General features: G+C 44.4%; 1 protein-coding gene and 1 long non-coding RNA gene across 4 annotated transcripts; both read right to left on the bottom strand.

The window, feature by feature from the left end:
- Positions 1 to 4,905: 4,905 nt before the first annotated feature.
- LOC114768441 (uncharacterized) lies at positions 4,906 to 24,032 on the bottom strand. 3 transcript variants are annotated; one of them, XR_003743055.1, is made up of 4 exons: positions 23,830 to 24,032; positions 20,378 to 20,506; positions 6,337 to 6,463; positions 4,906 to 5,244 (listed from the first exon to the last, which is right to left on the bottom strand). It is a non-coding gene; the product is annotated as an uncharacterized LOC114768441 (long non-coding RNA). The 3 variants fall into 3 exon arrangements; XR_003743056.1 differs by lacking the exon at positions 20,378 to 20,506 and having other exon boundaries at positions 23,830 to 24,023; XR_003743057.1 differs by lacking the exons at positions 20,378 to 20,506; positions 23,830 to 24,032 and adding an exon at positions 17,873 to 17,957.
- sox3 (SRY-box transcription factor 3) lies at positions 16,194 to 17,371 on the bottom strand. The gene has a single exon (XM_028960729.1). It carries the CDS (start codon positions 17,193 to 17,195, stop codon positions 16,299 to 16,301), a length of 897 nt encoding a protein of 298 aa, XP_028816562.1. The 5' UTR covers positions 17,196 to 17,371; the 3' UTR covers positions 16,194 to 16,298.
- Positions 24,033 to 26,588: the final 2,556 nt, after the last annotated feature.

Below are 26,588 nucleotides of genomic sequence, written 5' to 3' on the forward strand. Positions count from 1 at the left end.
GTGAGAGTGAGTGCACATGTAGTGTATTGATGCAGTGTGTGTGGATGATAATGTATATTGCTGTGTGCATGTGAGTATGTGCATGCTCTTGTCTGTGTGCACATGTCTGTATACACACCTGTGTATGCGAGAAAGGATGCGTGTGTGTAAGTGTGTGTTAAGCCATGTCTGCAGGGTGAGGTGGAGGACGAGATTTGGCAGCAGGTCTGGCACGACTGTCAGGCCTCAACCTGCAAAAAAGAGGAAACGACCAACACCCTGAATGAGAGAGAGAGAGAGAGAGAGAGAGAGAGAGAGGCAGGGGTGAGAACAGTTAATAGAATTTTGTTGTTTATCGTGCATTTTAAATGATGTACAGCTTATCATGTACAGGATTTTGCTGTTGCTCTGACTGTTCAAAATACAAAAAGAAATGTATTTACTGTTTACTTGATTATAGAACTTATGTAAAAATATGTACTATATAAAACAGCATGCAACACAGCACTATATAGCATGAAATAATATGTGTTTATGTATTGGAAACCAATATAATACAATACGTTTCACATGAATCTCAAGGAGCACAGCAACAAAATGGTGAACAATGGCACATTTATTTTACATCATTACTTAAATGCATTCATCTATGTAAGCGTATGTATTTCCTATAGTTTAAAGAAAACATTTCACTTAATTTTATTAAGTGCAGCAATACTGTATGTGGTGTTAAGGCACAACTGTGTAAGTGTGCGTGTGTGTGTGTGTGTGTGTGTGTGTGTGTGTGTGTTGATGTGACTTTCAGTTGCATGTTGGGTCAAACTTCTGAGCAAGTTCTGAAGAAAGCTTATTAAAACCCACACACCAACAGACAACAACAGTGGCGTAAAGCAAAGCTTGTTCTCCCATTACGGCGCGGCCCCACACGTTCCTGCTCCTACACATCCCAGGGATTGGAGGCAGAACGGAGGAAAGAGAGAGAGAGAGAAAGTAGGGATTAAGTGAGAGAACAGAGGGATGAAGTGAGGCGGCGGAGAGAGGCCAGGTAAGGAGGGCCATTTGCTCAGCTGTGTGCCCCACCCTGCTAACCACTGCCCCAGAGGAGAAAAGGAAGGAACCCCTTTGCACCTCTCTCTCTTTCCCTTCTCTTTCACTCTCACCCACGCACCTACCCAGGTTTGCCGCATATATTTGCACAGGTGAGCTGCAAAGTCGGGACCTGAAAGTCCTGTTCGCTCCATGTAGACCGGCCTACCGTGGTGGACATGAAAAAGGAGGCACTCCTCTGTCTGGATGCACATGTTTCACACAGCGAGTCAGATGTCCTGTCCACAACAACGTGACAAGAGGAGCACAGAGCAAGAGAAGGTGTGAACAGCAAAGGGCGGCGGTGTGATCCTAAGGCCAAAAGTTCATTCATGGGCAGGTAACTCAAGTCTGCATGTGCAGCACTATCATGTGTTGCTTTCTTTGTCCCTGTAGTACAGCCTCCGTCACCCTAAGCACACATCAACCACCTCCCACATCCCCTCTATCACACACAGACCCATGCACAACAACAAGGCTAATCCAGAAATACTAATACAGATACTGTGCAGAATGCAGTCAGCTCAGTGGACTTTACATTCTATCATCTGCATTATACATTGACAGCTAACGTAGAGAATGGAACAGAATTTATTTACTTTTAGTAAATATCTGACTTGGTGAAGTGGTGTCCTAGTCGGTAAGGAATTCCCAAACCGCCAAGGTGCCACTGAGTAAAGAACTGTCCCCACACACTGCTCCCCAGGCACCTTTCATGGCTGCCCACTGCTCACCAAGGGTGATGGTTAAAAGCAGAGGACACATTTTGATGTGTCACCGTGTGCCGTGCTGAAGTGTCTCACAATGACAATCACTTCACTTTCAAATATGCATTTACCTTGTGGGGACCCAGAAAATTTGGTCTTCATGAAAACTTGAACTTGAACTCCACACAAAAATCCATGCAGACAAACTCATGTTCTTATGCTACAACGTTTTAAGGATCAGTTCAGACACATTCATTAAGACAATCACAAAAAAGTAATACACACCCACCTTCACACACATTAAGTTACACATGATTTCTTTGTGTCACTGTAATTAATACTTTAGTTCAAACACACATTCAGGCATACAGTGACTATGAAAACATATCACCAAACCCACACATACATACATGTACATATTAAGACATTTGTCTCTTTATGACTGAAAGAAAATATGTTGCATTTAAATGTTTTTCACTCTCTCTATAATTCCACTGTCTGTACCAACCTCGCCATAATCTCATTGACTTCATCACCCTCTCTTTATTCTCACTGTTTATTCTCACTATAGCACATTCTCTATATTACAAATTCTTATACTCTCACCAATAAATTATCACCACCCCACACACACACACACACACACACACACATTAAATAAATGCTTCATCACATCTTCACTCTCACTTACTCTATCAACCTCTTATAATCTCACTGACTCCATCATCCTGTCTTCACTCTCATCACTGATTGTATCACATTTTCTATAAACTTGCTACCTCTTAGACTCTCTAACCGCTCAGTAACAATCACTCCTTTCCCCCTTTCAATAAATGTATCATCATATCTTTACTGTCATTTACTATATCACCCTCTCATAATCTCACCTACTCCATCATCCTCTCTTTAATCTCAGTGGTTTTATCACCCTCTCTATGAATCTCACTGACTCTAGCACTCTCTCTACACAGAATATCATTCTCTCTACACACTCATAGGCTATCTCACCTTTTCCACAACCTCACTGCTGACTATTTCACACGACTAACTGAATTAGCCGACGTGTTTTACCATTTTGAACATTTCATCTTCAAACAGAAACAGTGTTATTTTTGGCAAAATATTGTTGATAATACTTAAATAGATGAGAACTAACTTGGCCAGTTTACACTGCCATTGCAATAGTTGCCACTGCATAGTTTTGCATAATAACTTTGTAACTGTTAACATTTTGTTTACACTCTCTTCTGCACATTTGCACTCTCTTTGGTGCTGCACTTTTAAAATTCCAAACTTTTTCTGATGTGGTGGTCGGCAGACTGCAGGGTTCAGCTAAGTTGACTCTCTGTATTTCTCACATTCTTCACACACATAGACAGAGACAGCACTCCCATCTGAGGGCATGAATGCTAACATGGGAGCCCCAATCTGTGCACCATACAGAAAACAATACGTGGTAATGCCCCGACTGACAGGGGTCCAGTTAGCCCAATCAGCAATAGGAATCATCTCAAGAGCGGAGCAGAGGGGAGGGTTTTAAAAAACTGATTGCAAGGTGATTTACCCATGGCGATAATGACTCCTGGGTCAGACCTGATTCCAAGGACCAAAAAAAAAAAAAGCCAAAGTGAAGCGTAGACAATCGATCCAAGAGATTCAAATTCACATCTGGCCTATCAGGGCAACACCTGGTGGCTGGGGTAGAAGAGGAAGTGTCTTTGTGTCTTTTCTTTAGCAGCTCCTCTCCTGGCATTCCTGTTACCTGACCTCTGGGTAAACAGACAGGATGGGCGAGGTCCGCATGAATGAATGAGTTTTTTTTTTTTTTTTATTTCAAATGGTAAATGTGTGTGTTTGCTGGGGGGGGTTGACATTGAGAAGGCTTTGAATGGAGAACCCTTTGATGTGTGTGGAGTCTGTCTATCTTTAGAAGGGCAGAGGAAGGGCAAATTAAGGAAGGACACTCTTTAAATCACCTCCCCAGCTCTGTGGGCAGCAACCATGGCCAAATGCAGGTGAACATTCCAACTCGACAGGGAAAGGAGACATGAGAATGTTTTTTGTTTTAGGGGATAACAGTTACATGCAAAGCAGTTACATTCATTGCCTGACTCACGTAGTAATAGGTCTAGAGCAGAGTGGAGACTACAGTGAGTCATGGATCTGCTGATATATGATGGTTAGACATGTTCCTTAGACTCTTTTAGTGCTGTGAGAATAAATAATTCACATAACACAATATACAAACCCAGTTCCAGAAAGCCCCATGCTTGTAAAGTCTGGGTGTTTGAGAAACATTTTTTATGAAGTTTTGCATCATTTCAGCCAACTGCTGCAGTGGTGTCCAATTGGTTAAGGAAGAGGCCCAGTATTCAGAAGATACCGCTTTGAATCCCGATCCGCTAAGGTGCCACTGAGGTGCCACTGAGCAAAAGCACCGTCCCCACACACTGCTCCCCAGGCGCCTGTCATCGCTGCCCACTGCTCGCTAAGGGTGATGGTTAAGTGCAGAGGACACATTTCGTTGTGTGCACCGTGTGCTGTGCTGTGTATCACAATGATAATCACTTCCCTTTCACTACATTATAATGGTAACATGCTTTGTGAAACATGTATTTTCTACTTGATTTGGTAGCAGATATTTGCAAATGGACAGTTCAGACAAATCTGGTAGCTCCAGGTAGCTGAGACCCAGGTATGAGCTCCAGGTCCTGAGACCCAAGACATGACACTACATTTTGAATGTAAATATATGTCAGGGGCAAATCAAATTGGAATTTGGACCTGTTCATTAATTCTGGACTGTAGGAATTCACCTAACAGGTGACACTCAGCATCATTTTGATACATGCTGCAGTATAAAGGACAGTGGAGTAAATAAAACTGTCACTGTGCAGCCAGTGCAAGTGACGGGTGTGGCAACCACAGCATCGGTTGTTGTTTTCCCACCGCGCCCCCTTCCTCCCCGACTCCCAAACATTAGATGTGATACAGGTCACCAATACAGGTCACCCTTTGTGACACTGTGATGAATGTTCATGATGTAAAGATGAGGCTCAGGCAGAAGTGATTGGCTGAATTTGTGTTTATTTGCTGAAGTTGAGTGTGAATATCTGGCTTCCAACAGGCCCCGGTTTCTCCCCCATGCCTCTTTTTCTCCCACATACTCCCTTTCTCCCCCGGGGCTTTGTGTTGCCTGCACCCCGCTCCTCCCCCTTTTGTCACCCGGGCCATTCCGCTTTGGTTAGCAGGCACAAAGGCGTTCAGTGGCCTGGCCTCCTGACTCTGCAGAGCGGCAGGGCCGGGCTGGGAATGGGAGCCCGAGGGTGGTGGGGGTGGGGTGATGGACGGATTGAGCTGGAGGGGAGGTATCGGTGGGTAGGAGGATTATGGCAGCAGCAACGCCACCCCTTCTGTTGGGACCGAATGCCACCCTGGACAGCTGATCACCTGACCATCCATGCAGAAACATCTGTATAAAAAAAAATGGACTTTTTTTTCCGGCATAAAAAGAATAGGAAAAATAAAACATTGCATTAGTTATTATGTAACTATTAATAAACAATATGATAGCTAAAGAAGCCAAATAACACTGAAGTGGCAATGTGTATTTGTTCAATAATATAGGTGATGGCATTTAATTATCAGTGAATCATTTTTAAGCAAACTTTAAAGTATAAACAAACTTTAAAACATGGATTAATAAATTGCAGGAAATTCTAAACTGCCATTAAAAATATCAAAAAACAAATGTTTGCCAATAAAATGCAGAAGTTTGAAGCCTTTCATAAGAACTACAGAAAGAAATTATTCTGATAATATGTTAGAACCGGATTGAAATTAGTTTCTAGTTTAATTTAAGATCCTCAACACCGCTATTTCTGCATGTCACTGTCTGCATGTCACGGTTAAACATGACAAAACTGACCTGATAACTATGTTGCCTTTGATACTCTGTACGGCAGAGTGGCACGGCTAACACTAACCTCTGTGTTTGTTTATATATGTGTGTGTTTTGCACATGTGTGTGTTCACTGGACACACCCAGATGGCCGGGATGAATGATACCCTCTCCTTTCATTTTAGAGAATGGGGTGTGTGGTAGGGAAGGTTTCAGGTTCAAATCCTGAATCACCAAACTGCCACTGAGCAAGGTACCATCCCCACACGCTGCACCCACAGGGGATGGGATAAATGCAGAGGACACATTTCACTCTGTGCACTGGGTGCTGCGCTGTGGTGTGTCACATGTGACAATTTTTGGTCTAAGGTATAGTGCACCCTGCATGTCGGTCTTTGAGGTTATCGTCAAATATACTTTAGCAAAAGTTGATCCGATCAGATTAGAGCAAATAAAAAAAACGAAAACATGAACCGAAATGAAACGACAAAAAAACAAACTGCTTAATAAGTGCACATAATGTAACATCAGTTCATAAGCATTTTCACATTTAGTTCTCATGGAGCAGAAGGGGAGTTTGGTGTTGGGTGGGTGGGTTCAGTTTGCAGTGGCTGTGGGGGACATATGGAGGAGTGCGGTGGTGGGGGGGTTTAGGAAACGTACCTGATCAGGCAGAACTCCAGGGCTCCTGATTACGACACCATTTTCCCAGCAGGCCCTCCGTGTCTCATCCAGTGCCGACATATATGGTGCCGAGCCTCAGCCAATCACAGTCCGTCTCCCTCCCGGTCTAATGACAGAATTAAGGCCATTTAGAGTGATTTCGTCAGTCTTCACGGCAGTTAAAAAAGAAATGAAAAGAAAAAGGGAAATGCAGAAAGCCTTTTCTTCCCCAGCGGATGACACGGTTCTGCATTGTTGTGTGGGAGGTCTGGCATTCAGAAAGAAGTTTTCCTGGCGGCACACCGAGGAATCATAACAACAAGTGGACGAGAAAGTTGTGACACATGCAGGCATGTGGAACATTAGTGCTACTGCTTGCAGAATATGTTTTTGCTGTTTTTATTGTATAGTCTATATGCATTCCTATAAAACATGGGTATGCAACATCAGTGGGTGAAGGACTAGTACTACTGGGGCATTTTCTCTTTTTGTCCGTGTGTGTGTGTGTTATTTTAAATTCTAAAAAGCACTGTCAGTCTGACCAGGAAATTACTGGTTTGATGAGTACTGAGTTTGATTTAAACGAGCAGAAATTAAATTAAATGAAAATAAATCTTAAGGAAATATTAGTTTAAAATGGGCTTTCAAAATCTTGCCCCAGAGCCTTATGTAGTTGCTTGGAACCACTTTCCTTTAGACTGATGGATCCTACAGATATTCCAGAGAAGTTTTCCTCAGAGAATTCAGATAATGAAACAAAATAAAACATCAACCGCGTCTTGACTTATCCCTTGTGAAACATAATCTGAACACTTTTTTTCATTATGACCAAAATAATCCAACAATTTACAGCCCTAGTTAACAGGAATGTGAGAACATTGAGAACATTTTCAAGGTATTATGCTGGAATGGGTCGTATGTCATACAGCGACAGAAAGTATGATTGACAGCTTGTCAAAATGATCTGCGGCTCCCAAGATGAACCGCCAGCTGATGCGTGGTTTCCTAAACAGAACAATTAAACTCGTATGCCAAACTCTTAGCGAATATCTGGTGAGGGGAAAGTAGTCCTATTTACATGAGTATCAGTGTAAGGTGTTGTGTAGCGATTTGGCAACCACAGAGCGTTTCATGTGGGTTGCGCGTTGAAAGTTAAAATGAAGTCATTGTGAAACACTGTAGCGCGGCACACAGTGACACAACAAAATGCATTTAACCCATCACCTTTGTGAGCAGTAGGCAGCCATGACAGGCACCCGGGAAGCAGTGTGTGGGGACGGTACCTTGCTCAGAGGCTGCTGAGTCGAGTCCAGCACAGGCCACTCTAATCATCTAGACCAGGAAGCTTCCTGGAAGTTTGCCTGGAACACTTGATATTACTTACTACTTAAGAAACGTCTGATTGATGAAGTAAGACATACAGACAGGGTCTCCTTTACCACAGAGCAGAACGGTAAAATCTCCAAAACAAAAGACTCTAGTTTAGCAAGGCATACGGAAGCCATTTTACATTATGGTGTATGTCTATTAGATAATCAGAACCATCAGAAGTCTTACAACACATTTCCGATACATATTTGCAAAAAAAAAAAAAAAAGATTAAAGAATGTTTCAATTCAGTCATTCATGTCATCATCTCATGACAAGTCAGTGTAAAATGTGTTCATTTACATTTCCAGATGTGCTTATTGTCATTGCAGCAACCCTCTAGCTGTCATTGGAACAGAAGGTGACACAGGTGCATTATGCACACTACCATGGAAAGGGAAGCTTATTATCTGGGGGCGTGGCCACGAGTGAGGGTTTTCTGGCAGGTTACAGTCTGCAGTTTCACTGAGAAAAGGTTTCTCAACTTTTTATTCATTATTGTAATAATGAAGAAGATCACCTGCCTCCTCCTCTGTCCAGACATACAGCACCATGTATTTTTGAAATAAGCCTTTTACAAATCTCTTCGAATACCACCTCTGTATGCTTGCCCTGTCCCTCCAGCAAAACCTACTGCAGCTCTGCTTGGCCCATTACAATCACCTAAAGTGTTCCTCTCCCCTTCTTCACCACTACCCCAGGTCTACCATTCTATTGGTACCATATCATATTATACTCACCAAAACAGAGTACAGTTCTCATCTCTTTATCAATCTTTCAATATTTTCAATACAATACAAAATGTGAATACAGCACAACTCTCCATGTGGCAAATTCTAATACAGCTCTGAGTCTCCATTCATCAAGAAATACTACAGCTTTACTTATTTGGATATTAGTACCATGCAAACATCTAAACAGATTTACTCCCAGCATTCATAAATCTCTCTTTTTCCGTTGAGGGACAGAATGAGTTCCAGGGCCGAATTATTATCACCATACCTGGTGAGGATCACATGACAGCGTGTCGGCACGGTAATAATGGGGAAGGGGTTGACCTGACTGGCAGTTCCCTTTTTAAAAGGGGAACCCGGAGGCAGAACTGGAGTATTTGAGCTGGCACGATTACGCCGGAGTCCTGTCAACAGGGGTGCGGCAGATGTTACCTGAAGCCACCTGATGTCCTGCTTCTTACTTCCTTTCTGCAAAGGAAGTTCAGATTTCATCCGGAAAAAAATTATAAGATGAGCTGGTCCCGAGCTTCAAACTATTTCACTAGTTCTTAGCGCAAAATTTGCATATTAAATACCAGACTTTTGAGCCTCTCCTTATAACAGGGGAGGGGTGTATGCTGCATCCAGGGACACCATAATGACTGAAATGTTTACCGTTGGGTGCCTGAGGGAGGCACCCAAAGAGCTGCATTCATACACACACACACACACACACATGCATACACACCTACACTGTGTCATCCTTTTGCAGGGCACAGACCAGAAGAACAAGATGCTCCAGAAGCTCAAACAAGGGACAGAGTGGCACCACGTCAGGCTCATCAAGCAATTGTCAAAATATGGACCTGCAACCACTAGAATATCTGAACTGACGAAAAAAATGCAACTGTCATGGAAAATATCTACACATTTCATAATACCTCCTACCTAAAATACGCCTAAACCTTTTTTAGATTTACGTCTTCAAAAATCTGTATTAAAGAGATTATTTTCAAGAATTAACACACAATAATTGACCTATAAATGTCTAAACCAAAAGATTTTCCCTCTTTTAAAAAGTTACCATAAACCAGCCAGTTTAATTTAATTACCATGGTAAAGGCCGGCGTCATTGAGCAACAGGTGCACGGTGACCAAACGTGTCCAGTTAATATAGCCTGAAAGTGAGAAAAAAGGCTGGAGGTGTGAGGGAGAGAAAGTTTTCCCATTTACATGACAACTTGGGGGGAAAAATGCTTTTTTATTGCCCATTCCTCTAAGTCACTTCTTTTCCCTCTGACCCATCACACCCCCTTCCCTCTCCTTGCCTCGGCTATTAAATCACCATCTTGACCCCGATGACCCAAGGCCTGAGCCGTAAAAAGCCCCCCATGGGTCACAGGCCTGATTGGGCCATTTGAATATGAAATGGTCCCCTGGTTGGGCATGGTAACAGCCTGGCGCTGCGAGGGTCTTACTGACCCCCAGGAATGGGGACGAGTGATCAGCAGAAGGGTGAGGACTCTCTTTCTCTCGCTCTCTCTGTGTTTCACTCCCTCTCCTGTTATGCTCTGACTCTTTCTTTCTGCTTCCCGGCGCAGATTAACTTGGCTGTGGCGAGGGATGGAGGGAGCAAAGGAATAAGTGAGAGGGAAAGAGAGAGGGGAAGGAGAGCGGGAGGGTTTCGGGGAACGGAGAGAAGCATTTGAATAAGAGACAAGAGCAGATCTCTGTTAGCATGACAAAGGCGCCCGCCATCTCCCCCTGATTGGTGTCACAGCTCTGGCTGTAAAGCCTGACGCAGACCCCCTGGGGGTGGATGTGTGGGATTCAGGCATGTTTATGCATCCAAGGTGTGAGATTTGCCAGGGGAGGGGGGGCTGAGGAGGCAGTACGGAACAGGGCAAAAGATTTGTTCAACTTTTCGGCTCAAGTCAAACTAAATATTGCTATTTTGCCGCCTGTGATTGAAAACTACTTTTTTTTTCTTGCATTCTGTGTGCAGTGCAGGCATCAAGAAACACGAGACAGGCGTGAGAATAGGACACCAAACCACCCAAAATGTCCTATTCACCACCTGTAGCTATAGCAGCTTCTCCCCAAAGGGCTAAACTGATAACTCGTGGCTCTTTGACAGGGAACACACAAAAACAGGTTCCTTAAAACATACTGCTTTAAAGATGGCCAATCAATTGGGACCTGTTATTAATAATCATGTTGATTGTGGGTGGGACCAAAAACAGCAATACGGCATTATATGTTGATACTTTTCTGATACATTATTAAGATGCTGGGATCCAGTTTCTATGCCTTAAACTTTAAACTGTGTGTGAAATAAATAGTGTGTTTAATAGCAGAAAAACAAGGGAAGGAACTGATGAAGGCATTTCTCACCAAACACATTTACAAGACAGTTTCTTCTCTACTGTTTCAAATTAGGTGGTTTACGCTCAAATTATGATTTTTAAATGATTTTTGTGACATGTTTCGTTACACATATATCATAATCGCCAACTGCCATACACAGCTTTACAGAATGTAGTTTTGTGATATCAATCATTCTCATGAACTATATATTAATATTGAAATGGTGTAAATTAAATCTCTGTGTTAAAACCAGAAGACAGAATAAAACAGGTAATGGGCAAGGCCGAAGGTATGAGAAAGGGAAAGATAACCCCCTCCAGAAAAAAGCTCATCTGGGTTTTTCTGATAAACACGTCTGCCACGAGCTCACTGACTAACAATGGCAACTAATCAATAAGTGCCAAAGTCAGTCAAAACTGAGGTGTTGCTCAGTTTTGACCAGACGACGCCCAGAGACAGCAAGACGAGTGCCTGCAGTTTCTTTTTTTTCTTTTTTTTTTTACGTGAACGTAATGCAGACCAGCAGAGTTCTGAGCCTAAACAAGGACATGAGCGTGTTAGCATGTTGAGTGACAATACGACTCAGATCTGGGCCATGTGATAGGGTTGATGGCCTGGAACTGCATTGTTCATCTGTCAGTCATGTTTCCTTCTCGCCAGGTCCTCGAGCATCATCAATATCTGTGGCCTGGAGGAGAGGTCTAATCGCCTCCATTGCTGGCTGGCTGTGAAAGTGCCCGCAGCCCCTCCCCGATATCACTATTGTTTCCGTACAGTACAGTAGCATGTGTGTGTGTATGGCTTTATGCAGCATATGTGCCTGTCTAACATGATCATGTCCAAAAAATATCTTTGTGAAGCAGACAGACAGAAAGAAGGCATACAGATGTACACAAATATCAATATTTTACACTCTTTTATTAACATTTCAATTTTTACTCATGTAAAAATTATCGACACAGTGTGAAAAATTCTGATAACATCAAAAACTTGATTTTTGCATAACAAATAAAATTCATAAGTGGCATTTTAAACACTTGGCTTGGATAAATATTCTGGACAACGAATTGCCATCAGTCCAGATAAAGATCCAGTCTCTGACAAAAACTCATATCACTTTATTTGGATGAAAAAAAAACGAATGAAACCAAAACATTTAGCATGAAAATGTGATGAAACCCTATCTAATCAGCTCCCCTTAAACTTATATATTTTTTTTATCTTTTTATGATTTCAGTGATCAGAGGTCAGTATAAGTAAGCGCCAATGCAACCAATATAACGGCTGATGATACTGACAGCACACAGCCACTGTTTTGCAGGGTTTAAATGGCAGGAAGACTGAAACATGGGTACTGTGGCCCTCTCTCTATACAACATGAGACATTATGTTACATTTTACACATGAACTTCAGAATTTTCCACCAAATTCTTTGTGTTTCCAAGTAAAACTAACATCGGGTGTGGATACAACATTACTGGTTGGGCTGGAGATCGACACCCTCAAACCAGTTTCCAGGCTGCTCGTGGTGCGTCATCGAAGATTTACAAAGTTCCTCCCTGGATGAGAGCGAGGAATGTCACGCTACATGAAGGGTTGTGTAGAAAAGAAACAGAAAAAGACGAGACACACGAAATCTCAAAACAGGGCCGTGTGTATTTCGTGTGTCTGTTGTGACTGGTGACGCTTGTTTTTCTTGCTAATGACACCCAAAACAAAGGGCCCATTTTGACAGGTGCCATTTCTGTCAGACACACCCTCTGGGTTTATTTACACTTTACTAATCCACACTGGGCTACGAGTTCTTGTCACGTGGCCACTGTCATTTGTCATTATTTGGGTTGGCTTGGCCTACCGCTGAGATTTCACCAACACTGCAGGCCGATATAAGACAACAAAGAACGAACAGCCAAGGTTGTAGACACGCATGAATATTCATGTATCTACATATGGGACTTTGTTCAGGATGATTTGCGGCTTGTGGCTTGTGGTGCACGTCACCTTCCAGATGCCGATGCTTATCTGCCGATGTTCAGACCAGCTCTGCTTCTGTCTGCATTGATTATTTGCCCCTGAAGCAACTCCAACCTCAACTTTTTTTTTTTTTTTTTTGGCAGGATGACAGTCAGAGAATGAGTCTGAGCTCCTGAAGCACATCTCAGGAAAGTAAGAGAGAGAGATAGTCGGGGGTGCGGTGGTCAGCGCAGCAGAGGTATGGTGAGGCTCAGAGGGTCACTCCCGTCCCTGACCCCTCGAGGATTGGGTGGCACTTTCCCACGGAGAGCGCCGCATCTGAGCGCGCCTCGTTAACAGCATCTGCCCTGGTTCAGGGAGATTAACCCCCCCGACTCCTCCCCCACCCCACCCCGCACTCGGTTGTCAGTCCAACCAACCCACACAAGGGTCAACCTCTGTGGGACAGCACTGCCCCTGAGGTGTCAGCATCATCATCATCACCATCGTCGTCGCCTTCTTCGTCAGTGTCATCCTCTTTTTTTTTTTTTCACAGGACCCGCCCTCTTGACTCAACATATTTACATTTCATACCAGAATGTGGTTTTGGAGGCTGGAACCTGTGCAGAAGTTGACAAGCAAGTCAGATGCCACAGCAAACATGGCCACCAACACTCACTTCATGATCTCACAGTCATTACCCACGTTTCGAAAAAAAAAAAATCCTGAACAGGATTTAACACACACACACACACACACTGAGAGACAGAAGCTGCAGTTCCTGAGGGGTGTAATTAGGTTTGGTTTAGAGAGGGGGTTAAACAAACAGCTCCGGTGAGGTCATAGGCAGATGTAAGTATGGATGTGTCTGCACTTGCTGAGTGGGCAGCACAGTTCTTCACATGACAGGAGAAGAGCTCTGCTTGGGTGGACAGATCTCCAGCTACCGCTGGAGATAACAGGCCGGGGGGGGGGGTCAATCTGCCACGCTGATTTTCACTTGAAGACTTACTGAATACTGGGAAATTAAAGATATCATTTAATATGGATATGTTTGGTTTGTTTTCAAATTCTGCTTTACACCAGGTCACACTTCTATAAAATATCAAGCCAAATATCATAATAATATCAAGCCAACTGCCTGGCCACATGCATATATTATTGCATAATTCATGAGGGATAAATGCAACACTGTTTAGACAGATGACTATCAAAAAAAAACCTTGTGTGTTGTTAATAATTTTGTGGGTTATTGCTAACGTCTTATATTCCGTGTTATTCAGTAGCCATGGTTTATATTGTTTAGTTTTTTGACAAACATTATTCCAAGCACCATGTCTACCAGTCTTTATTGCAAACATCTTCATATGGTGGTCCTTCACAACCATGCCACTGCAGGAGATCTACCTGAGAGCACTGGAGACAGGATTTTGACACCCCCATGTCAGCGTCAGTCAAAGAACTGACCGCTAATGAATGCGTCTATGGGCGGCTGATGGGTCTGCAGCCTGCTTCTGATCACCTGTGCTGGTGTAAAAATACTGAGTGAAACAGGTAAAAATGCTATAAGCATAAGATGGGTGTCTCTAATAAAGAGGCAGCAGAGTGTTAAACTTTTTTTTCTGGGGGGGGAGGGATAATCAGGGGTCCCAGGAGGACTGAATGCTGGGAGTCTGATCCACGATGCAGGAAACCCTGACAGATGGCAGGGAAAAAAAAACAGCCATGGGCCGGACCACAAACACCCTCCACGAGAGAGAGGATCAAAAAGAGAGCCATGTGACAGGGAGAGAGACAAAATTGGCAGAAATGACCTGAGAGAATCAAGGGGGGTGCAGGCGTTTTGGGTGGGCGGGTCTCAACCGACATGTCAGGCTGGAGGTTCGATAATCTTCTCCCCTCTCGGAATGGAAACCCCGGAGGGGTGACTGTGGGATAGGAAGGCACTGCTGACCCTGTTCTGGAGGGTCCCCTGACCGGACGGTGTCAGGTGCAGAGGCTCGCAATGGTCCCTTTACTCAATACACACACAGCCCACAGGTACACCAGGAAGGATTTTTACTGTATGGTTACAACCCGTAAAATTAATCAAATCTCAACCATAATAAATGTAAAAGATGAAATATTGAAAAACATTCAGTTGGCTGTATATTTGATCCAGATCAATTGCAGTGGCTGACGATAAACCAGGTGGCATCCTATTCTATTAAGATTGCTTAATTATTCCTACGGTGAAGCAAATCTGACAACTAATAGATATGAGTTCAGGGTCAAGACCAGACAATTTCAGGTAAAAAAGTCACAGTCAGCATAAATGTCAAGAGCAAAAACTCAAGATCAAACACCTCCCTATTACTCAAGAAAAGTAAATAAAGTTGCTGCTCTCTCTCTAACACACACACACACACACTTACTCAATCCACTTCACATTATCAGCACAGATTTCCGTTTGCGCATTGCGCACTTTTACACTTTGCGTGGACTTCTAATAACAGTAATAAAAAGGTCATGAATTTGACTAAGGACTGTTTTATAAAGTAAATGCGGGCGAGAGAGAGAGTTCATCATCCTGCGAAACCGCGGCGCTCTCGACCAACAGGTGATTTTGGCGGTTTGGAGGGGGGTCTCTCAGAGCCTTTCCGCCAGATGGTAATGGCCACCCCAAACCTTATCATTTCACCATTTTACTTTCTTTTTAAAGGTTTATGTTCAGCTAAAAGAGCGACTTTTCCACTTCCCCCTCTCTGATAAAATTCTTTCAATTGCCATAATTTGTCGAACTTTTAGCCACAGTTTTGAGCGTTCAGAAGCGCACAGGAAATTACGCCGAACGGGGTTCCATTAAATACATCTGCAATAAAATCTTTTTCAGTCTATCGCGCGCACACTTTTGATGAATAAAAAATTCACTTTGTATGGAAAAACAGACCTACTCGTAATTTGTTTTGTAAAAATTTAATCATTCTTTTAAAATAAGTCAAATAAAATAAAAAGTTTAAATAAACTTCTGCCACAACACGTGTTAAACTTTAAAAAAAAAAATCCACAGAAACAAAAAACGTAGAAGAGACACACTGAAGTTCACAATTTTAGAAGAAAAAAAATAAAACTTGCTATAAATAAACCTGCGATCGCGTTCCGCAGAGTATTTCATTTTATTAAAATCTAAAACCATGGAGAGAAAAAAAATTATAAAAAAAAAAAAAGACTACACATATTTTGACACTGCCGACAAAAACACATTCTACAAATTAAGTGTAAACATTTATGAGAAGTTTCGTCTTTTTTCTTTCTCTCTGAAATACATCAGCCTCTTGACGAAGCCACGTGCCTTTTTTCCACCGAAAGGAACAGAAGTCCAGATTCTTCTACAAAAAAAAGGTTGATTGCTTACAGCTCGCAAGAGAACTCCTTAAAAAAAAAAAAAAAAAAAAAAGAAACGTCTCTTTCTTTCTTTCTTTTCGTTTTAAGGAAATCTAGTGAGCCTCGAACCGAGGCGGTCAAGTATCCAGAGTCCGGAGTCAGTGTGTGTGCGTGCGTGCGTGCGTGCGCGTGTCCGGGTTAAATGTGCGTCAGGGGCAGCGTGCCGGTCACGCCGGTGCCCGCGCTCTGGTAGTGCGGGTGCACGCTGTGCAGGCGGCCGCCCTGCAGGCTCGTGTGGTCCGCGCCGCCGTCCCCGCCGCCACCGGGGGGCAGGTACATGCTGATCATGTCCCTCAGGTCGCCCAGGCACGCTCTCTGGGAGTGGGAGGTGATGGCCGGCGGCGGGGAGCTGGGCTCGGTCTTGCACACGGAGCCCATGGAGCCCAGGCTCTGCTGCGTGTACGCCGGGGACGCGCCGTACGTGGACGCGGCGCTCATGTAGGTCTGGGCCGAGGGCATCATGGGGTACTGGAGGCCCGCCATGTCGTAGCGGTGCATCTGCGGGATCTGCGGGCTGTTCATGGCGGGGTGCTGCGGGTAGGCCAGCTGCTCCTGCATGAGCGAGTACGCGCCGTTCGTCCAGCCGTTGACGTGCGCGTACCCGTCCATGCGCTGGCCCACGGACACGGCGCCGCCGCCGACGGCCGCGCCCGGCGCCAGGATCCCCCCGGGCAGGGAGTACTTGTCTTTCTTCAGCAGGGTCTTGGTCTTCCGGCGCGGCCGGTACTTGTAATCCGGGTGCTCCTTCATGTGCATGGCGCGCAGCCGCTTGGCCTCGTCGATGAAGGGCCGCTTCTCGGCGTCCGTCAGAAGTTTCCAGTCCGCGCCGAGCCGCTTGCTGATCTCGGAGTTGTGCATCTTGGGGTTCTCCTGCGCCATCTTCCGCCGCTGGCCGCGGGACCAGACCATGAAGGCGTTCATGGGCCGCTTGACGCGGTCCGGGTCGCCGGCGCCGCCGTTCTTGCCGCCCGGCGCCGAGCCCGAGGTGGGCTGCGGGAGGGGACTCTTGATCTCGGTCTCCATCATGCTGTACATTCGGGCGGGTTCGAGGTGGGCTGCGATGTCGCACCCGAGCTTTCAATTAAAAATAAAAAATCGCTATAAAAGTAATAAAACGCACAAACAGTCGGAGTGAAAGTGCTCGCGGGGGAGGAACTCTGTTCGGGTTCCTCTGCGCGCCACTGCAGAACTCCGCGAACTCTCCACCAGCCTCAGCTGTTAAGAGGCGAGGCGCGGCCATGTGATCGCGCTCGCGGCATAACAATGAGCGGCGTCTCGGCCAATCACGGCGCTCGAACAAGTGCGCGCCCGCTGAACTTTCCTACGGCCCCGCCCCGCACCGCCCCGCCCGGCGTCAAGAAGTTTCGGGGTTTTAATGCTTTTATTCTCATCCACTTAAAACCAAGAGTTTGTTGCTCGGAATTAGTTTTTTTTTTTTTTTTTTTTTTTATAAATCATCAGTATTCAGGTGCGATCGAAAGTATTGGTGGGAAAGTTGTGACGTAGAAACATGGCGCAGGCCAACGCGTCAACAGACGTTTTAAAGCGCTTTAGACAAGTGAATGTAATCGCCGAACCTCTCTTATATTCCACTTTTATTCTTAACGTCATGTAGCAGTATAGTTAACGTTTTTTTTCCGGCTAAGCAGCCGATTGCGTGATGAATTGCGATTTCCAAAGTTTGGAAGTAAAGTTTTATTTCAAGAACTTACTTTTATCCCGACTTCGTCATCTATATTCCAGCAAATAACCATTTCGTGTGGTGTAATAGGGCCATGTAGGGCAGACCAAGTAGAGTTGAAACTCTTTAATAATTTGTCTGGGCGAGATTCGTTCGGCTTCTTGGTTGTTCCGCGCATGCGTACTGGCGTCCTCTTTGAACATGCGGGAATTGAAGGGCGTGAAGGTACGTGAAGGTTTTTTTTTTAAACTACGTTTTTCCCACGTTGATTAGCTTGTCTGTTGTATACAAATATTCCACTTTACTTACATATGTAATGCCAATTTATGATAATAAAAGTTTTTTTACTATTGCAGTTGACTGTTAAGGACGCACAAGCTTCTTGTTTATGCCGTAATTATGGAAAATCGGATTATTAACACTGTAGGTTGTACCTGGTGCTGTCCTTTCGACGATGGAATAAGATGTTTTTTTCTTGAATAATTGCTTCAGGGTGTTTCCACACACCGTGGATGAACGGAGCCTCTGCGGCGTCCAGACCGCGCGGACGCTGTGGCGCCGGCGCCCCCTGGCGGACGTCGGGCCGGTGGAGGTTGACGTGAACCCGCGCCGCTTTGAAAGTTTCTCTTCTGAAAGTCGCGGCGGTTAGAGGGTGTCGCCTTCGCCACCCTCCCTCACGTAGGTGAGATTCGCGGCTTCGCACCTCCAGGCGATTCCAGAAGCTTCGGCCATCGAAAAAGTCGCGAAGTCGCGCACCTCGAGTCGGACCATTCACACCAGGGGTTTAACGCTAATTACACACACTTACACACACACACACACACACACACACATATATTCATACGGCTTTTGTTCAAGGCGGCGTTTTAATTTAGCTTATTAATTAAATGGGGGGGGTAATTTGTTCTGTGACCCACACACACATTTTTTTATTAATAAAAAAACGCAACCAATAATAATACTAATCACGTTGTAACAGTCAAGCTGCGAGATTTTACACCTTGAGCCCACTCGCGTTATCTGCCTGTAAATAAAACTCTAAATGATGGAGACCCCCGCCACCATCGTTATTTCGTGGTTTGTCGTGTGGAGGAAATGATCCCCGCGTGGTCTGCCGGGGGACAGCGGGGGACAGTGCAGGGGACTTTTCTCCTCAATCAATCTCCTAATTAACGAAAGCAAAAGCAGGGGACCACCCTGCGTCTTTAATTCCTTACGAAGAACGTTCAACTAATTTACTCAATACAATTAATTGGAACATGTATTTACTTTATTTTAATAGTGCATATATATATAATTTAAAGAATTGCAATGACAGGTGCATTAATAAGTTAAAATGAGTTTATAAAGTACTTGAATCTGTAGATATTATACCACAAAACCATGTCTAATATGTTGTTTATTTTATAACCTAATTAAAGTTGATTATTTTACGAATGTAATACAAATAATTAACCAAGGCTTACAGCTCGTTCTAAAATAAAATTGCACTTGTTAGTGAGCAAATAAAGCGTTTCGAGCCTCGTCTCGTGATGCAGAGGACTAATAAGCGCATTGAGGTTCCAGAAAAAAAAAAGAAAAAGACGAAGTGCCGTAATGAGCCGCGGCGCTTTTTAAATTCCAGTTCATTCAGTTTGGCTCTAATTGACACAGAAAGTGGGACGAGTTGTCCCGCATTGTCCCCGCGGTCGCGCGCTTGAATGGGGAGCGTCATTTGAAATTCAATGAAACAGGAAATTGTAACACAATCTGTTAATAACGCGCAGCCGAGGGGGGAAATATTGTTGTTGTTACTGCGCCCAACGCGCTCGGAAAAAAACTCTAATAATTATTATTATCGCGTCCCTCTTGTTCTTTTTCGAATATTCGATTTAATCCCTTTTCCAGCCCTTATTAAAGACCATTGCACTCGAACCGCTCGTTAAATATCCATTTAACCCCCCACCCCCAAATTAAATAATCAATAACTTATTTTTTTGTTTCAACCCAGTGACTGCGGACAAGGCTTTGAGTCGCCATAATTAACAGGGGATGGCTTTTCAATTACGGCGACAATGGCGACAGTGTCATTAAGATTCGCGTGATTTTTTTTTCTTTTTTTTTTTTGGAGGCCACGCATGCAAATGAAGATGGAATTTGAACACGGTCTGATATTCCCATTGTGCTGCGTTGAATGGTCGCGTCCCCTCTGGTGTGGACGCAGGTAAAATGTTTTTCACGGGTCACCGGCGGTCATAACATCCGACTGATACTTCACACGGTGACACTGTCCACCGCACCAACACGTCAGGACATCATAGGTCTTGGAGTCCACCTCCTCCTAACTGCAATAATGATTATTATATGTAGTGGAGTTTTACCTATGAAATCAATACGTGCTTTAACAGTAAGAGTAAAAGTGTGGATATCTCTGGTTTTCAGAACAGGGTTGAAGATGGTCAGAACCTGCTGGAATTCTGTATAGATAATCAGCCTGTTTGGTGGGTATAGGTGGGGACAGGGAAAATACAGGGGAAAAAAAGTTCAGACCACTCACTTCCTGTCTCCTGGGAACATCCAACATGGCTCCTTACACTCCAAACTGGTATAAAGAGCCTTGGTCCTTCGAGATCTTAATGTCAGAATACCTGCAGGGCCATGCACACTGATCAAGGTTCTGCGAGATCTGCAAGCAGAAATGCAAAGCTGCTGAGCTGTGTGTGTGTGTGTGTGTGTGTGTGTGTGTGTGTGTGTGTGTGTGTGTGTGTGGTTCTAAAACGGTCCTATAAAGACTGCACACACTCCAACTCTGTTCTGGCAGGGGCTAAAAATTGTACAGGAGACAATCATTTTATTTAATTTCATATTTGAAATGAATTTGAACATAGACATTACAGTAGAAAAAAAAAACAGAAACACCACAGTGGTGTGCCGAAATCCCTTTTCTGATCCCACACAGCTCCAGGGAGGTTGAGGTCAGGGTTCATCAGACTTCTGCTCCAAGTAGGTGTGTGTGTGTGTGTGTGTGTGTGATCTGCACTTCTCCCGGCTGGAGCATCTGTGCTTCAGCATTGGAGGACCCCGCTGCCTTTCGGCCCTTTAAAGGAGTAACCTTGACGTATTACAACTCTTTGTAACAGTTTACTTGCAAAATATCGATTTCTGAAAAACATAAAGCTCCATCGTTTCCTTTCCACACCGATTCTGTTGTCGCAAGGTGCTCGGAGCGAATTTGTGGCCTTACATTTTAGCACAGTACTGTACACACACACAAGCCTAGATAAAACGCTTTACTCTGCCGATTATAAAGATGATAGTGTTGTGCACCACACACTCCCACATTCCCTGAAGCTGACATGAAGGAGCGTTCTCTCCACAATAAATAAAGACTTTTATCCTCCTGCCGGGGAATGAAAGCGGCCTCACAAGCGTACAGGAGATGTTTCAAGCGGCACACAATGAAGGCCACCATAAAACAGCAGGACAAGGGCCGTGGGACAGGGACACGCGACGTGAATGGACGTCGGCCGGTGCGTTTTACTCCCAGCCAGGATTATTAAAAGCGCATTAATAACAGGCGCGTTTGTTTTATGAGCCGTTAAATGAATATAACCCACTGAATGATGCTCCGGCATACCAGCCGAAAGAAAATGTCTATTAAATCACCGTAGTAATTAGGCAGAAAATGACTGAAAAATGTAAGCCGGGACTTTCAGTCACCCAGAAGAATTGGACGTGGATGTTGGACCGTGCGCGAACGGGTCTGTTTATTGGGCGAGATCGTGTAGGTTTCTTTTATCGTGATGAAAGTTTTAGCAAAAAAAAACAACAAAAAAAACTGCGTCATAAAGCCACGCCCCCGTCAATTAGATCAAACAGGCGCGTTCCTAATTACAGCCCTCATTACGCGTCTTGTATCTTTTGAATCGTTGCCGTGTAGGACAGTTTCTCCACAACAATGGAAACTTTTTGTTAGGTGGAAAGTGCAGAATGTTCATTTTTAATGGTTTTTTTCTGGTTTTGCGTTACGTTGCGTTGCGCCGGTGCGCGGACCGAGCCGCCGTCGCCGCCGCCGCGCTCTATTGTTTTAGAGATAATTAAGATCCACTAATCTGGAGTCTTTTCTTAACAAATGAAACGCCGCCTTTGTTGGGCCTTCATTAGGTTAAGATAATATTGTGAGAATGCGCAATTAATTTGCCCAGTGTACCTTTTTTTATTAATTAAATACATCTCATTTTGTAACATGATTAATACCGCCGAGTTTTTATCGGCGCGGCTCCGCGTGAATGAGCGTGTAACGATAATATTTGGCGCGTTAATTGCTAAAAAAAAAAAAAAAAAAAGAAAGAAAGAAAGAAAAATCTGTCCTCTTGGCTGCAGATGAAGTTCGGTCCGAGCTAATTACGGACTGTAATTTATGGAATTTCCGAGAGAGAAACAAACATGTATGAACTGATATATTAATCACGCGCGCGCGGCCGGGATTTGGGTGAAAGTGACAAATCTCCGTTGCGCGCCAGAACTTGATCGTGGAGATGCCCGCCATAAATTCAGTCCGCGCCTAAAGGTCTCATTAACGGAGGCGTAATTTAATTAAGAGTTAGCCATCGCCCTCCAAACGTATTAATTATGAGATGGGGTGTGGGGGGGGGGCTGGTGTTACGGATGGATTCATTACCGCCGCCACTGTCCCGGGTGGCCCGGGCGCGCGCGCGGGCGCGTGACAGGATAATGGATGGCGCGTCAGAGCGCGCGGCCGTGGTCACCTTGTCGCGGCTGAGAGGGCGGGAGTCGGGCCGTCTTGGACACCGCGGCACAAGTTAGCCCACAATCATTAATTCGGTGTGTTAATATTAAAGCAAAATTCAAACCAAACAACATTTTTGAACAGCCAATGAGAGACGCTGTTGAGGGACCTGCATAAGCAACCATTGTTATGGATTATTTATTTTTTTTTATAATGCATTTGTACTAAAGTTAAAGCTTTAGGGTGGTGAATTCAGGAATGAGGGTGATGGATATGTGTCCCTGAGCAAGACACTTAACCCTGAGTGTCTCCAGGGGGACTGTTCATGTAACTACTGATTGTAAGACGCTCTGGATAAGGGCCGCAAATGATAAACGAGGAAAACAAATGTGACGTGGGGACAGGAGGGAGTCTAAATCGAGTTAGGGCAGATGCCAGTCATCACTCTGTGTTTGTTCCATTTTACACATTCTTTACAAAGATACAGATAACTGGCAAGCAGCCTTTTCTTCTTCTTGTCGGTTTATTTCTGATGTGACATTAGTGAAGAGTCTTCTATCACAGCGCAAAAATAGGGCCCTGGGTGAATCGCCTCTCTCCCGATTGACACTTTTAAAATACACAGCATGCGAAGGCTTTGGAGACGATGCGATGGAGTGCGGGTGAGTGTGGGTTTACACACACACACACACGGACACACAAAGTCGAGGGTGGAGAAGTGAATATAAGAGGGCTGACAGGTCAAAGCCCCGGAGACTGACGCGTCAATGGTGCAGGAGTGGAGAGACGTTTCACACACAGACCGACTGCCCCCGGTGACAGACAAGCAGACAAAGAGCAAACTTCCACTAGGCACCCCCCACCAACACCACACACACACACACCACAGAGTCCCTTTCATTCGCATCCCAGAACTGACGTGATCTCGAAATGGTCAGGATGTGTTCTTCCCAAATTTGTTTTGAAAATCCTTAACTGTGTTGCCATTCTGTTAAACTGTCAATCATTTTGTGACCTGCCTGTCACCCAAATCACGTCTGATACTGTACAGAAATATCCTGTCTTGACGGTTTGGCAGAGCTGCAGAACCGAAATAGAAAATGAATGAACCTGTTACGCCGTCACCTAATATGAGTAAATCCGGCACAGTGGAGGGGTGGGGTGGGTGGGGGTATGTGGGTGCTGTGCAAGCGCAGCGATCACCTCCTCCCAGTGACAAACCAGCCCACCGCCCGCCCGTCGCCCAGACGTGGACTCACCCGTCCCCGTCGCTCCCAGCTCTGCCTCTCCAGCACCGGCGGGACGCTACTTCACAGCCGTCGTCCGTGGGAAGGCGAGTGCGGCAGGCGAGCGGGGCGGCTGCGGACCCCCCCTCACCCCGCAGCCGCCGCCGAGCCCTCCCAGCTCTGCCAGCCATCTCATTCAGCCACGATAGCCTCATACAGAAGTCCACAATGCCGCCGTGCCAGCCATTGTTGATATTCAACATTTTTTGAATAGCTGAGCAGAACAGACAACATTGGTGGGACAGAAAACTCGGTGGGGGAAAGCGACCCGGATCCGGCATCGGAAAGAAAGGTTAAAACCAGGACGTGGATATTATGCACCTCAGCACATCCATTAATTCAACTAAAACTGTCACTGTGTTAAATTAACACGTACATCCATTCAAACCCTGCAATGCCGAAGTCGGTAATGAGGGGGGGGGTCTCCTCGGTGCTTGTGGTGATGATCTTCATCCATTTCATACTTTAATTGTTGTTCTGGTGTCTGATGAGGCCTGACAGCTAATGGTGTCCCATTTCCGTCTTTGTCACTCTGACAGCCACAGATTATTACAGACGTTTAGCGCCTTTAGACCCCATCTGTCAGTAATTCTTGGAGGGGGAGAAGGTGATTGCTTGTAATAATGGAGAGGAAGCTATTCATCTGTTTCAGCTTTTGTCAGTGTGGTTGTGTGTTGTGTGTTAGAATTTGATGTGAAACTGAAGTGTCTTTCTCTCTCTCTCTCTCTCTCTCTCTCTCTCTCTCTCTCTCTCTCCCTCTCTCCCTCCAGTTCAATTTTTAATTTTGAAATGAAGGCTCTTATCACAGGCTCTCAGGTCTTCACTAACTACGTCATATTTTCTAAAGCCAAGTGGTTCGGGTATTTCTAGCGAAGTGAACCTGCGATGCGGCGGTCTGATGCAACAGAGTCGAACCTATAGAAATACAGCCATGTCATTTCCTTTACTGAGTCACTCAAGGCTGATGTGGCGCATGGGAAAGGTGGAGTGGTGCTCCGAGGTGACAACCTGAGCGAAAGTGCAAAGAAAAACATCTCAGTAAGTGTAAAAGCTGCAATTTAGGGTGTCCTTTTGAATGGTTTCATTGAAAAGGTATTTCTTACTAGTAACAATAATGTAAAAAAAAAAATGTATAATCTAATATCCTCATGTTGTTGTTGTTCTGACGGATTATGTCATTAGGATATAATGACATATTGGACCACATGACATTGTGGTTTGGATGTATATTACAAAACCAGTTATCTGCATTCAGTCTATTCCATGCATTTGAATACTACTGTATGTAAAAATGAAGTCAGATACATGACGTATTATAAAAAATACCAGTTTGAAAAAAGTATACTCTACATATTGTGTGTGAATATTTGCGTTTCTGATTAAAAAATCCTCAGAGAAGAGCAGACTGATTCATTTTCATCTTCAACAATCTAGAAGCAAATAATCTTAAATGAAAAACTTTAATGTTTAATATCTGTCATGTCGCCCAACTTCTCAGTTCTGACCAATTTCACTACTTTACTTGGCAGACATTTTTATCCAAAGCGACTTACAAGAGGAAGACACCAGAAATTCTCATTCGGTTTCTGTAGATTTTGAGTTACAAAACTAAGAGCCCTGATAAGGCCTAACTTGTCAGGAAAAGAACATGCTCGGGAATTGTTAAGTCACTAAAATTGTCTTCTAAATAATCAATGTAAACTAGGTGTGGGAGGAGCACAAGACTGACAAAGTATATCTGTGACCAAGAACATGTCTTTGTGTGTCTGTGTGTGTGTGCATGGAAGAGAGCAAGAGGCCCTTCCAGGAAAAAGTGTGTCCTTGCAACCCATCACCAGCCATTACCTGCCATCAGAAGTGTTAATTTTACTCTTGCATTACACCTTCCCCCGTCATCCACCCCACCACCCCACCTTACCTGTGCCTCCCCCTGCTGTGCAGGATGGTGCAGCCCGGTGGGAAAGCGACATTTAATCCCCCAGCCGGACCCTTTTAAGACAAATTGGCAAATGACAGCTCTCCGCCTCTCAGGTTTCGGGAAGTGAAAAGGCATCACCCCCACATGGCTGCTGTGTGACTGGGTGGGGGCTGGGAAGGTTCCCTTGTGTCCCCTGCACCTGATCTTTACCTGTGTCCCATTTACTCAGCTCTCAGAGATGGTGCATGGGGGGAAATGTCTGATTCACCACATGAAAGGAGCCTGTCTGACAAGAATTTACTTACCGACAAACCATATCTCCTGTTTCCTTATACAGACGTGACAAGTAAACCCCCCATCACCACCAACAAGCATGTGTATGAGATACATAATAGTATAATCAGATGTGAAATCATGTTTCATGCAGAACACTGTATTAGCCATCAACACCAATGCTGAGTAGCATGGAGCAGGTTAACATTTACATTATAAGTATATATATGTTTTATGTTGTAATACATACCTGTCATGCTAATTCCCCTAGAAGGTATTGAAGATGAATACCAAATGATGTATATACAATTTAGCTTTAATCATTTACAAGATACAAAATACAAAAGTAGCCAAGAACAGACAATTCTAGAACAAATTTACAATTAAGCTGTGGCATGGTGGATAGCATCAGTTTTCACTCCATTTCTAGACTCGGGTGTTTCTTTATTAATTTCATAATGAATCATTTCCTTATTCATTTGACTTGCATTGACTCCTTTTATGTTGCTTTTAGCCATATTGTCTGTTCACTTCCCATTTC

This window comes from Denticeps clupeoides, chromosome 18, assembly GCF_900700375.1.
Source record: "Denticeps clupeoides chromosome 18, fDenClu1.1, whole genome shotgun sequence".
In the NCBI taxonomy this organism is placed as follows: Eukaryota; Metazoa; Chordata; class Actinopteri; order Clupeiformes; family Denticipitidae; genus Denticeps; species Denticeps clupeoides.